Source organism: Lutjanus erythropterus, chromosome 6 (genome assembly GCF_056507025.1).
Source record: "Lutjanus erythropterus isolate fLutEry1 chromosome 6, fLutEry1.hap2, whole genome shotgun sequence".
Classification (NCBI taxonomy): Eukaryota; Metazoa; Chordata; class Actinopteri; order Lutjaniformes; family Lutjanidae; genus Lutjanus; species Lutjanus erythropterus.
Genome location: NC_139322.1, coordinates 32,166,788 through 32,180,147, shown reverse-complemented (window position 1 = coordinate 32,180,147; position 13,360 = coordinate 32,166,788). Strand labels below are relative to the sequence as shown.

The 13,360-nt window shown below is 38.5% G+C and overlaps 1 protein-coding gene across 1 annotated transcript; it reads left to right on the top strand.

The window, feature by feature from the left end:
- The first annotated feature begins 1,734 nt into the window (after positions 1-1,734).
- Positions 1,735-8,265, top strand: ubiad1 (UbiA prenyltransferase domain containing 1). Its single transcript, XM_084721660.1, has 3 exons — positions 1,735-1,938; positions 3,726-4,345; positions 7,290-8,265. Exons 2-3 carry the CDS (start codon positions 3,784-3,786, stop codon positions 7,775-7,777), a joined length of 1,050 nt encoding a protein of 349 aa, XP_084577786.1. The 5' UTR covers positions 1,735-1,938; positions 3,726-3,783; the 3' UTR covers positions 7,778-8,265.
- The last annotated feature ends 5,095 nt before the right edge of the window (positions 8,266-13,360 follow it).

Sequence of the window (13,360 nt, the reverse complement as noted above, 5' to 3'; positions counted from 1 at the left end):
GGATAGTGAAGCGAACTGTTCACGATGCGGCCGTTTGTCTCTGCGTGTTTGTGCAAAACACCACTAGAGGGCACAACAGAGAGCTCAGAGCATATACTGCCTGTAAAAACAAAAGAAAGAAGAAAAGGAGTTTTGTGTTTCTGCCGTGCACATACACAGTGATCTCAAGCTTATTTCCATTTATTTTGACATGTTTCAACATCGATTTCCAAAACTGAACTTCCGTGTTGCCAGCTGTTGTGGGAGGAATGTTTGTTGCTGTGTAATGGCAACGATACGGTGTCTTGTTCAATGAGCCTGTCCTCAAAACTTTCCATCATTGTTGTTGCTGGTGATGTACCTCCTGACCTCTGACCCTGTCACTGCATTCTGGCCTATACTGTCCCTATTGGTCACGTGTGTGTTGCATCTTGTGGACATGTAGCATTCATTTCTGAGGATGTCCACAACTGATGCTCCAAATGGACGTAGTATACATGAGGCAGACATCATGCATATACAAACACGTAGCTAAAAACAAGTATATCTCCATCCTTAGCAGTGTCTGGCTACTGTGTTGGCTCATTGATCCAATGAGAAGGGGCAAGACTGACGGAGCATGATGGCTGACTGATTAACCTTAATTTTTTCATCTCTCATGAATGGTCAGGCTCAGGCAAGGTCACAAAATTATCTTTTTTATTATTACTCTTTTCTGTTTTATTACTTGTTATTCTGTAACCTGTTCTGTTTTTTAGATGGTTGTACTTGTATAACTGCTGTGACAATAAACATGTTGGATCTTGAGTCTTGAATAATTATTAGACAGGTTTAAACATCAAATGTTTGTTCAACTCGGCATGAATCAATACAAACTTGTTAAAATGGGATCCCCATGGCCTGATGTTTTGGCGAAGTACAATATGTGCTGGTCTGATGTATGTGCCAGTGAGCAATTCTCATTGAACTAAATGGGCACCATCTTTGCACCCACTGTCTCGTTCTACACGTTGCACTTGTAGCTCCACTTGCTCATCAGCATATTCTGCCTCATCCCATTTTATTCATCCCACTGAAAGCTCAGGTATGAGCCACTCTGTGTCAGCTAACTGCTCAGAGTCTAGAAGGTCTTTTTTTTTTTCTTCTTAGGCGCTCAACATTTTACTTTATTTTACTTTGTTCTTGTTTTCACAGAGAGCTTGGGTGGTTGGAGGTTGGTTGGTTATGGTTGGTTTTTATTTATTTTTTTAGCTTTATAGGCAGCATTTCATGTATAATTCATATTTTTTCTTAATTCGATTTTAACATATATGCATGTTATGTTCTTCTTGTGTTCTTTTTATTTACAGTTTTATTTACTGTTACTGTTTCAGTGCCCTACTGTTTATTTTTGGACAATAAAGTTAATTGTTAAACTGTAAAATATACTGCATCCATTTACATTTCTCTGTAGCAAGTGTTTAATAACAACATTTTATGCATCATTGCAAAATTGGCCGATATTTGAATATCACAACATTTATATTGCCTAGTATTTTTGTCATGCATCTGAAAAACATTAAAAACATTTTCAAATCACATCCTTGTTCTGTACTGAGTAATTATTTTACATCATTTTAATCATTTTACATCAATATCGTGCGACAAATTGAAAAAGCGTTTTTTTTTTGTTTTTTTTTTTATTCGTATTATGCCAAGTGGTTTGTATGAATTCATTGCTAGTCGGAACCATAGTATGAGATGCAATTTCCTCGACCTGTGTCCGGTGTTACACTTCTGGCGGAGGAAATGGCGCCTGTTAGGTGCAGCGGCGTTTACGGTGGCCAGTCAGTCAAGTACCCTCGAAGTTGACACGTAAGCTAGCTGACTGGCTCTCACTGTTCCAAGCTCCACGGGCACAGAAACATGTTTTTAAGCGGAGAAAAGCACAGTTTGTGTCGGATGGTGAAGACGTAACAGGTGAGAGCCGCTGTCAGACATTTCCTCTTTTCTGTCCCCGTACAGAGCGTTAGCTCCGCGACTAGCCTGTTAGCTTTAATCCCATAATCTCAGTAGTTAGCTCGGCGCTGCTTGCCCCTCCCGGGTGCCGTGCCCTTCTGTAGGTGGCAAGTGTGTTGGTAGTGTGTTGGTTTCTCCCAAAAGAAGTTTCTCCGGCATTTGAGTGTGGGTGGTGTTTAAGGGAATGCCACGTGTATTTGGCAGAGTGAACAAGTATCCACTGTTTCTACTGTTTCGAAACACCCACTTTACCTTGAACTCAAAGAGTCTGACAGTACCGTTACTGTAACGTTACAGCACTCGGGCAGTTTCTGTCATTGCCAGCAACTATATTTGACTGTTCCCCCCATCTGACCTGTGGGCGTGCTTTGATCTGTTGCGGCAAGACCATTTCTCTTGTAAATAATACTCATATTTAAAACTAAGTTTGCATATGTCCTGAAAAAATCTTTAATTGTCTAACCATGTTTTAAAAAAGAATCAAGTAACTATATGACAATATAAAATATAGAGCCAGACAGACACATTGGTTCGGCGATATTACTGGACCGATATTGGCCTATCACAGCTATACTGGTGCATACTGGCATTAGTGTGTACGTTGTATATATGCACAGATATGAAAACTGATATTTTGTTGTTTACAGAATGTGACACATTTACAGAAAGTAATATCAGCTAATGTATCTATGAGAATTCTTTTCTTGTCTGAGACTCTAGTTTTTAGAGATGGTAACATACAATATTAGTATTGTACTCTTACTAAGATTTTTGTGGACTGTGCTACAAAAGTTTTAACCCCTGTAGCACCAGTGGTATGTGCCCAAAAAGTTAACCTAATGCCCTTAATGTATAGAAGTAATTTTGCCTGATATATTGGTATCAGAATTGTTTTACTTCCTAATATTGGTTTCAGTGTTTGACCAAAATTTTATTAGAATGCTATCTGCTATAATATTAGAGCTTCTTTATGCCTAAGTGATACTTTCTTACTGCTGTAGGGTGATATAAACTCAACGTAAAGCTTTTTTATTATCCAAATATGCCAAACCTGATGATACCTACAAAAAACAACAAGCACATTTTATTTGCCACTCAGCCACTCAGCCTTATTTTTATATTTGGGGCTCGAACTAACAATTATATTTGTCTATCTCTGTTGATCATTTACTCAATTAATTGATTAGATTAGAAAATTGTGAAAAAATATTGATCAGTGTTTTGCGGAACAAAAGGTGACAACCTCTGAAATCTGGTTTTGTCTACAACCCAAAGATGTTTAGTTTACTGTTGTAGAGGACTAAAGAAACCTGAAAATATTCACATTTGAGAAGCTGAAGTCAGACAATTTGGACATTTTTTCTTAAAACATAAGTCAAAACAATTGAGTATCAAAACATTTGGCAATCCATTTAGCCTGATAGTTGACAACAAATCAGTTAATCAACTAAGCATTGCTGTATAACGGTATAATATGTATCAAGGCTGTGGTGTGTTGTGAAAAAACAAATCCTCTGACAGAGTGATGCAGGTTTTGAATCATCCTGAAGGGGTTATTTCACACTAATGACCTTATAATAATAATAATAATTTTATACAAAATATTAATTTAAGAATTATTTTATAGATTCAAAAATGATTTTATTGTAATTAACCAATCAGAATTTGAGTAGTTCACAATGCTGTGTATGTATAATGAGTACTGTTAACTGTCTGGTAATTATGCTGATATGTTTTCCCTGCTACAGGAACACCAGGCTGTGACGTTCAGGAACATTTCTGGTACTGTCGACCCCTTGCAGAGGAATGGCCAAAGAGCAGAAACAAAGCAGGGCAGAAACATTTGTACTGGCTGGATCCAATGGCCACAATGGCCAACAGTGGCAGACTGGTATGAATAACTTGGTCAGTCACTCTCCTGGTACTAACCATATGTCGAGGATGGCCCGCGTCGCCTCCGATGTGAGGCACAAGTGTGCGGCCTATGTACTAGCACTGAGGCCGTGGAGCTTCAGTGCATCGCTCACGCCGGTGGCCCTTGGCAGCGCCTTGGCATACAAACTTGAGGGCTCTGTGGACTTGGTCATCCTGATGGTGTGTGCGGTGGCCGTCCTCGTGGTTCACGGGGCGGGCAACCTCGTAAACACCTACTATGACTTCTCCAAAGGGATTGACCACAAGAAGAGCGATGATAGGACTCTGGTGGATGAAATCTTGGCACCGCAGGATGTTGTTATGTTCGGAGCATTGTTATACTCTTTGGGGTGCTTGTGTGCTACTCTGCTCTACTTCCTGTCAACACTTAGACTGGAGCACCTAGCCCTTATTTACTTCGGGGGACTCTCCAGCTCTTTTTTATACACTGGAGGTGAGTAAAATATTAACTTCAATCTTTTGGATTGCAGCCTCACACACACACACACACACACCCACACACACCCTCAAGACCAGGTTCAATCTGGGCAACATTACATGTTAGTGGCACAAAGTTTCATCAGAAGGTTGGTGTTGTTAAAGTAGGAACTGATGCCAAGAAAGAGTGCACAGTTTGTATGTTTATTTTTCTAAATTTTTATATGAAACCATTTTATTGTATTTTCCACTGCCCATCTTGGCAGAAGACATTGTTTCTCAATGGGAGCTTTCTGGTTATAGGACCAGTGTGTAGGATTTGGTGGCATCTAACGGTGAGGTTGTAGAGTGCAAAACACGGTGTCTCATCCTCCCCTTCTAAGTGTGTAGGAGAACCTACAGTGGCTGCGTGACTTGCACAAGACGCCTCAGTCAAATATTTAGAGCCCATGTTTGGTTTGTCCATTCTGGACTACAGGAGAGAAATGATGGTGCAACATTGCAGCCTGTGTGGAGGACGACCTGCACCCTCTGTAAATATTAATGGCTCTAAGATGACAAAAACACAAGAATTTTTTTTCCTGATTATGCTACATTAATAAAAAATATACTTATGAATGCACTTCTGCCATATTCTGCCAATAGATACTACAAATCTTACTCAATCATCCTTTATGTAAGGGAGAAAAAAACTTTGCATGGCTAGATAGTAAGTAAGCTATTACTTTGCCTTTGGCACATGCTGTAGGTATTTTGGTGGACTGGTCCTTTTTCAAACATGACACTAATGTGTTACATTCCCTCATGAAGTGAAGTGCATTTCTGAAAGTGTCGATTCATCACTCTCTATAGTTGAAGAATCTTGCAGCTTGTTTTAGTGATTTTTCTTGCAGCCTCACGCTGTGATTCCGGCGAATATTGTGTTGGTCACTTTCCCAACAAATGTTTTCACCATGTAGATCAATAGAAAGAGTCGTTATAGGGAAATTCTACTGTCACTTATACACGTAAAGGGCAGTTTATTTTTTTTTTTCATGGTTAGTACTACTCCTAACTACCTGTGAAAACAGATGAAGAATTGTCCTCTGTGGATCTGCGTGAACCTGGGATATCTCAGCTTGAGCTTTGAGACTACAAATGTCTAACAGAAAGTCTCTGATACCTTGGGGTGTGGAGTTTAAAAGACTATGTTTACCAGGCAGAATGAAAAGATATTTGCTGCATTATGGGAAGTGTAGGATCCAGTTTTTTTAAGCTTACAATAAAAGATTTCACAATCTTCCACCTGCCATTAAACAGAGGAAGACAAACAACCAGTGATGTCGCAGGAATAGTGGTGTGCTTACAGACAAGGTGCAAAATTAAGATTTTTGTCTACTGGCCAAATGACTTGTGAATGTTAAAATTTTACCAGACACTCATTAGATTACCATTGTTTTTTTGCTGGTGGATGAAGCAAATCTACCAGCCACTTGCATATTTTGCCAGCATTTTGCTGGTGGCTGGTGCTAATTTTGTGCCCTGCTTACAGACACAGTGGCTGACAGGCTTAGACTGGGAGCAGAATAAGTGAAACACAGATAAGCAAATTGAGTGAAAGCTGCACAGAAGAAAACACACTGCTTGTTGACTTCAGTAGTTTGGACATATGTTGGCCATTTACCGTCCAACAAAAAACAGAGCACTTCAAACAGTGCTGAAGAAACGTTCCAGTTCAAGATGGGAAGCATCATAAAACTGTTTCATCGTTTGAAAAAATGTGACCCGTTAGAACAAGTCATAATAATTAGAATAATTCTAATTCTAATTCTAATTCTAATTCTAATAACAGCAGTAATAATAAACTTTATTTGTTTAGCACCTTTCATATATGACATGTGCATTACAACAAATGAAATTACACGCACTAAGTGCTTCACATAAAAAAGACTTGGAATAAACATAAAAACAGGAATAGAATGTCATAATTAATGTAAACTAAGATAAAAAAAGAAAAAACATTAAGAATCACAACCCACACAGATTGCACCTTCAAAAGGATAAAACCCACTGGATAATACTAGTAAAGGTAAGAAAAAAATAAGGATGAGAATAGAATTGATAAAATACATAACACAAGATAAAAAAAACTGAATAAAAAATGTAAGTTGAAAATGCAGTATATAGAATGCATAAAGTTAAGGAAAATAGAACATTTTAAAAGAAGCAGTGCATGTCTGTGAAGCAAAAAGGAAAACAGTCCCAGACCTGTACAAAGGTATAACTATTTAAAGGCTAAAGTGAAGTTTATAGCTTTCTTTTAAAAATAATTAGCGAGCTGGCTTCTTTAGTATCTATAAGTAGCGTGTTCCACAGCTTTGGAACATAAGTGACAAATGCTGCATCCCTGATTTTCTTTCGGGTGTTTCTGGGAACCTCCAATATACCAGCAGCCGGTGATCGCAGTGTTATTAAAGTAACAAAATGTTCAGCTGTTTGACAAGAGGTTGTCTGACAATGTAGAGTTAATGTCTGGATACTTCAGCCAGATTTGAATGACTAAAAAAATTATCATGTGTATTAAATTAGGTCTCAAAACAATGAAAAAATAAGCTTCTCTGCTCTGAAATGCCAGGGGTTGAGGTTCATCCTGAAGTGTAAAATACCAATACAACCTGAAACATGGATGCTCTGTCTAGCATATTTATTTTACAGCTGATTTATAGTAGCAGATTTGCAAAAGCTATGTTTGCGATGCTTATTTTGCTTGTGTTTACAAGGGCGTATGGCTCCATTGCATCATCGAGCCATGATTTCAGGCCCACCCAAAAAAATCCTGAACACAGAACTGGTGGAAACAAGTTTAATCGATCTAATGACACAATTCAGTATTACATAGTTCACAGTCTTTTCACTTGTTTTCAGCAGCTATGTTCAAACATGTATAATGTGTTGGTAAATTTGTTTACTGTTCTCCACAGGCATCGGCCTCAAGTATGTGGCCCTGGGAGACGTGGTAATCCTCATCACCTTCGGCCCTCTGGCAGTCATGTTTGCCCACGCGGTGCAGGTCGGCTACCTGTCGGTGCTGCCCCTGGTGTACGCCGTCCCGCTCGCCCTCAACACGGAAGCCATCCTCCACAGCAACAACACCAGAGACATGGACTCTGACAAGCAGGCGGGCATCGTCACCCTAGCCATCCTCATAGGCCCAACGCTGTCCTACGTCCTCTACAACCTCCTGCTTTTTGTCCCCTACGTGCTCTTCTGCATCCTCGCCACCCGTTACACCATCAGCATGGCGCTGCCTCTGCTCACGCTGCCCATGGCATTCCCCCTGGAGAAGCAGTTCCGCAGCCGATGCTACGCCAAGATCCCCCAGAAGACGGCCAAGCTCAACCTCCTCATGGGACTTTTCTACGTGTTCGGGATCATTCTGGCACCTCCTGGCAGCTTGCCGTTACTGTGATTTAATTAGCTTTGATATTTCAAATTTTGTTGTTTTAATACAGACTAGTTTATGTACCTCTTTGTATTTGTACAAAGCTATCTGAGAGCTTTCACAGGCTTTAATTTATTGTCTAATTTATATGTTGAACAGAGATTAAGTTTAGGTCCTCCTCTGTGACACTGAAGGCGTAATCAGATTGTGTATTTTTTTCAGTATTAAGCCTAATGTAATGTGTTGGTAAGAGTGAGAAGTGTTGGTGTCATTCTGTAGAGGTAGGCAACATTTTTATCATTTAAGGGCCGACAATAAACCTCCAGTTGCCATATTTGTTGTTCTTCAAGACACAACACAACACTGATACCCCAAAACATCAATAAACCATTTTTTCTCATACAGATTAACAGCACATACTGTTAATTTGCTCATTGTGACTTTTTTCCCCTTGTTTTGAGAGCCAAATAGTATTTCAATGAATTTTAATAAAACTCACAGATGCTGATGTCCCATTCTGATGTCTTCATTTTGGATCAAAACAGAAGTTCACTTTTCTTTCAGCCTTAAGAAGTATGACAATAGACCTTTTTCACTGCAGCCATATAGATGAAATAGTTGGATAAACACAGGTGTTATCAATGACACTGATTATAGTCCCATTCTGTTTAGTGTAGCAGAGCCGACATGTCAGCACCCTGATCTTGTTTGGACTGAATGGAACAAAATCTCAGTATCAGTGGTAACAACTGTGTTTATCCTATTATTTCATGTAAAGTGGCTGCTGTGAAAAAGGTATCTACAATATAACATGCAATGTGAGATTTGATGTTAAATATAAGTTTAATGGCAAATTAATAAACTGTTCAAATAATTTAAATATGGAATGACACTGAGGTTGTTTCATTTGAGGTGTTACCGTTCATACAGAGATAAAGCAGCATCTTCATCTCTTGAAAAATGTGGCAGTTATTGGCTGTCAAACATCTTAGATAGGCTCTAAAGTGTAAATGAACATAACTGAATTATTATTGACCCAAAAATGTATTCCCTAATTTCATAGAGCTGTGTTACATGTTACCTGTTACTTGACAGGTAACTTGCCAACCCCTCTGGACACTGTACAACAAAATTTGCTCTGCATTTTTTAAAATATTTCCTTTACATTCCACACATGATGCATGCACACATCATACAGATAAATAATAATAATAAAGATAAAAAAAGAAATAACAGTTTTTCATGATTGTTTAACTGTTATTGCACTTGTTTCTTCTGATAGGAGCAATACTCAGTAAATGAATGGAGCCAGTGTAGATGAAGTAGCCAGTAACATCAGAGAATATAACATTTTTTATTTTCAGTGAAAGTGTCCCTACATTTAAAAAGTATCAATTTACAAAAAACTCTGGGCTTGTGTAGCAGAGTATTTGTCAGCAGGGGGCGGTATTGGACAAACATTTAGCCAACATTTCCAGTGAACCAACATGGACAATAGCAGCACCCCGACTGTGTTTGACCTGCATGGAACAGAGACTAATTAGTATCATGGGTAACACTTTTATTTATGCTACTGTTTCATATAAATATGGCTGCCATAAAAAGGTCTTTTATGATTTAATATTCTTATCACTTTGCATGCAATCTCTGTGCTGTGTCCTAGTCATTGTCCTTTATTCATTTTGCTACAGCACTGTGGGGGCTCCAGTTTCCACCCACAGCCCTAAGACATGTGGGGTGGATTGATTGGAAATTGCCCCTTCCATGTTGTGAATATTAAATATTAAATAGTTGATTGAAATTCTAATCAACATATTTATGCCAGCCTTTGTGTTTCAGAATATGTATATTCATATTGTGAAATTAAATGGCACACATGGTTATTATGAAGTGCAGTTGTTTAACCCTCATATGAATGTTACATGATGAGAAAGAGAACAAGGACACACATCAGGCCAGAGACATGAACCAGCTAAATAAACCCTTTTCGGTTTAGCCATATTGATATGAAATAGTAGGTTAAACTCAGGTGTTGCTAATTATATCAATTAAGGTCCCATTCCATTAAGTGTAGTAGAGCCTTTCCAGTGAGCCAAAATGCACAGTAGTAGCACCTTGGCTCTATTTGACAGGAATGCAATGGAACCTTAGTAAGTATCATTGGTGTTACCCTACTATTTCATGTCAAACTGGCTGACTATTGAAGGTCCTGTGGCCACCAGGGGCCTGTCAAAGACCCAATTACAACTGAAGATTCAGGGAATTGTAACATGACAAGATTCTGTGCTGTCTCTGTGCTTTCTGCACTGAGAATACATATTCAACAAAAAACTTCTTCATTTACTTCTATAACACTGCTTAGTTAATTTAATTTAAAAATTATACAAAGCTACCCCAGAACCTACCTACTTGGAACATGCTTGAAACCATATCTACCAGTGGTTGAATTCAGACTTTTTGGTGTTTATTTACTGAATATTTTTAAAATTTATTTATTTATTTTTGTCTTTACGTACAGACAAAAAAGGCTTTTTTCATTTTCCATCTATCAAAATCATAAAAGGTTGAACAAGAACAACACAAATTTAAAAAAAACAAAAACAAAAAAAGAATATATAAATTACAAACACACATAAAAAGGGCTTATTCAAATTTACTTAAACATATTCTAGTGATAAAAATACCTTATGCACTTTCTTATCATTCACAAGTGTCAGTGACTTTAGCTCAAAGTTTTAACTCATTCTTCAATTTGTTATGTTTATTACGAGGAGCACGTGAAGGCAGCATTGGTAGTGACGCAAGGCATGGGCGTGTTGTCATGGCTGTGGGCTGCTGCAAAACCTTTCAATATAGTAAATACTTATTTGTCATAAAACAAGCCATGTCAGCGTTGGTGATGGACAGCGACATGGAAATATATTTTACCACAAAGTAAACACTCTTGATAAAGGCCCGGTAAGTAGCTACATCATGAAAAAACGTTGTTTTTATACCAATAAAGGATGTCCAGACATGAGTTAGCTAGCTAGCGTCTACGTTGTTACAAGCTAGTAGTACGCACAAACCCACCAACCGTCCTGTGTTATTATAAAGCCACGAAGAATTCATTTCACAGCTTAGCCAAATTAATGTTACCCTGATTATCGTTATATTGTTATAGTATGTTGTTGGCGAATGATAAATTCGCATGTGAGCCATGCAAGAGCGATTCACTTCAATGGTTGAACGTGTCCAGTTAATTCGCCTGTCAAAGATGTTCCCTAAAATCAAAATATCGGCATGTTACGATGGGCAATATCAAACAATTTGAGCCGGTTCTTAAGGTTAATTTTAGAAGTTGACACATAAGCTAAAACAAAAAATTCTGTAATGTTATATGTTTGTCGATTGAACTGATGAGTTCCGACTAATAATTTGTCAAAAGGCTGTAATTTTTATATCGCATTAGTGCCATTCACAGTAACCACTGTAATTAAATCGTCAATTTTTGAATGAGATTTGGTGGTGACGTTGTTCCCACTTAAAGTGAACATACAATAACTGGGTTTTACTTGAGTTAGCAAGCAAGCTAACTTCGGCTAGCTGACTAGTGGGGTGCCATGGTTGTTTTACTGTACCTGTCAGCATTGACCAAGTTTTCAGTTTGTACTTCACATTGTGTTGGGTGGTAGGAATCAGTCGTTGCCACCAGACTTGAGCTAAAAAAAAAAAAAGAATTGTGGTAGTATTTAAACAGATTTCATGGATTACTGTTGGATATATAATTGCCCACAGTTATTTCCTGAGTCTGGTGGTTAAGGGTTGAACTGACATGTGTTAGGACTATGACAGTATGCTGTACTAAGAGCTGTAGCTGTTAGACGAGACCCAACACCTGTCATCTTTCTGGTCACTTGACTCCAGATGAAACAGAGCCCAGCTGCAGCTGCCCACAAACTGGAGCTGCAACTGGTCATAGTCAGAATTTCTCTCAGCCACACCCACTTGGGAGCAAAGTTTCAGTCATCTGTCTGTGTCTTTGTCTTGTTGCCCCTTCTTTCCTGGTTCTACAAGTCAAAATCAAAATAATCAAGCTTGAAATGCTTGCTGCTGGCATACATCAGAGAAATAACTTGTGGTTCAGGGAAACAGGGGAGATCAGTTGATTGCAAGTGAGGAGAAATGGGGAAGATATTGTGTGGAAATTCTCAAGGTAAGACTTTTAAACACTTGGGGCAACTCTGAGTTACCTATCTGTTGGCAAGTTAAAGGCAGCCCGTGAAAAATTTGCTTGTTTGTGTCTGTGTTTGTATTGTAGTGAATAGACCTTTTTCCTTTTTTTGGGTATGCATTTGTCTCTGAGAATGTTTCCTTTTAGCAGTGAAAGACTTAAAGGAAAATAACTTCTACATAATTTCTTTAAACTCTGTGTACAGGGCATATTATTAGAGAGTACAATTTTAGTACAATAAATGTATGAAAGTTAATATGCCAGCTTGTGGATTGTGGCAGCCTTTTGTTTGAATGAGGAATGTTAACAGTGTTTCAACTATTGTGGATAGATAGATAGATGGATAGATAGATAGGTTCTTTATTTTTATGGTCCATTAAAAGTTGATGCCACAGTTGGTTCAGTGCCTCAGATCAATACATAGATACATAACACAGCACAACATTATTATTTGCTTAGTGAGAAGATTATAAAATTTAAAAGAAAGGGACATCCTGGCTGACAGACTGGCACGATAATCAAATATGAGCTTGACACTCGCTGTTACGTCAGTGCAGTAGCAGTTTTCACAGTAACCAGTATGGTTACCCACAGGCCAAAATCAGTGTTTTTTGACTGAGGTTGCAGAAAGTAAAATTTGAGACAAATAACCACTGGCTTGAAATGTGATCATTTTGTTCTACTCAGTTTTCCAGTCCAGTGTAATTCCTCTGGTGGTGGAAAGGCCTCTTGAAATAGTTCCAACCTGATCCACTCATGAAGAAACTTAATGAAATGTTGTTAAAGGGAAAATTTGCCCAGTCAGTGTTGAAGGTAAATGTAGTCAACTGAAACAATAAATTGTGCTACAACATATGTCGTATGCATGCATCCTGGTACATGTAGACACTGCTGGCACAGCTTTGTAGCAGAAGTCAGTTTTCTTGGTCAGTATAGCATGCACTGAGGAACACTGAGGTGACTTGACATCTGTGTGAAAAGTGCAGAATTTTCCCTTTAAATGAGGGAATTTTTGCCTAGTAAAGGCATATATAGGGTTTTTAGAAGTGGGGTTGTATGAGGTACTACTCTAGTCAGTATTTTACTTACAGTAGATGGTAGCTGACATGCCACCAGTTTGAAAAATCAGACAGGAGTAAAGGCACAGAGGTGAAGCAATGTACTGCTGAGGACAGGGGCAGCATAGAATAGGCCTGTTTGTAATGGTTTTGTTATCGTAGCACAGGACACATCTGGACTGGCGTCATCCTTGTTATTCTTGTCTAAGAGCTTGTAATGTCCCTGACACACAAACACCCACGTTGGTTATGCACACACACTCATCCTAATTACATATGCACAGATGCACCAGGCCATATAGAGCTAGGCATCAAGATTTATGAAGTTGACAGGGGTTT

Excerpts from the sequence above, each read along its gene's own strand:
- ubiad1 (XM_084721660.1), top strand. The coding sequence starts at position 3,784 with ATGGCCAAAGAGCAGAAACAAAGCAGGGCAGAAACATTTGTACTGGCT. Across the intron at positions 4,346-7,289 it reads CTCTTTTTTATACACTGGAG|GCATCGGCCTCAAGTATGTG; the intron begins GTGAGTAAAATA and ends TGTTCTCCACAG.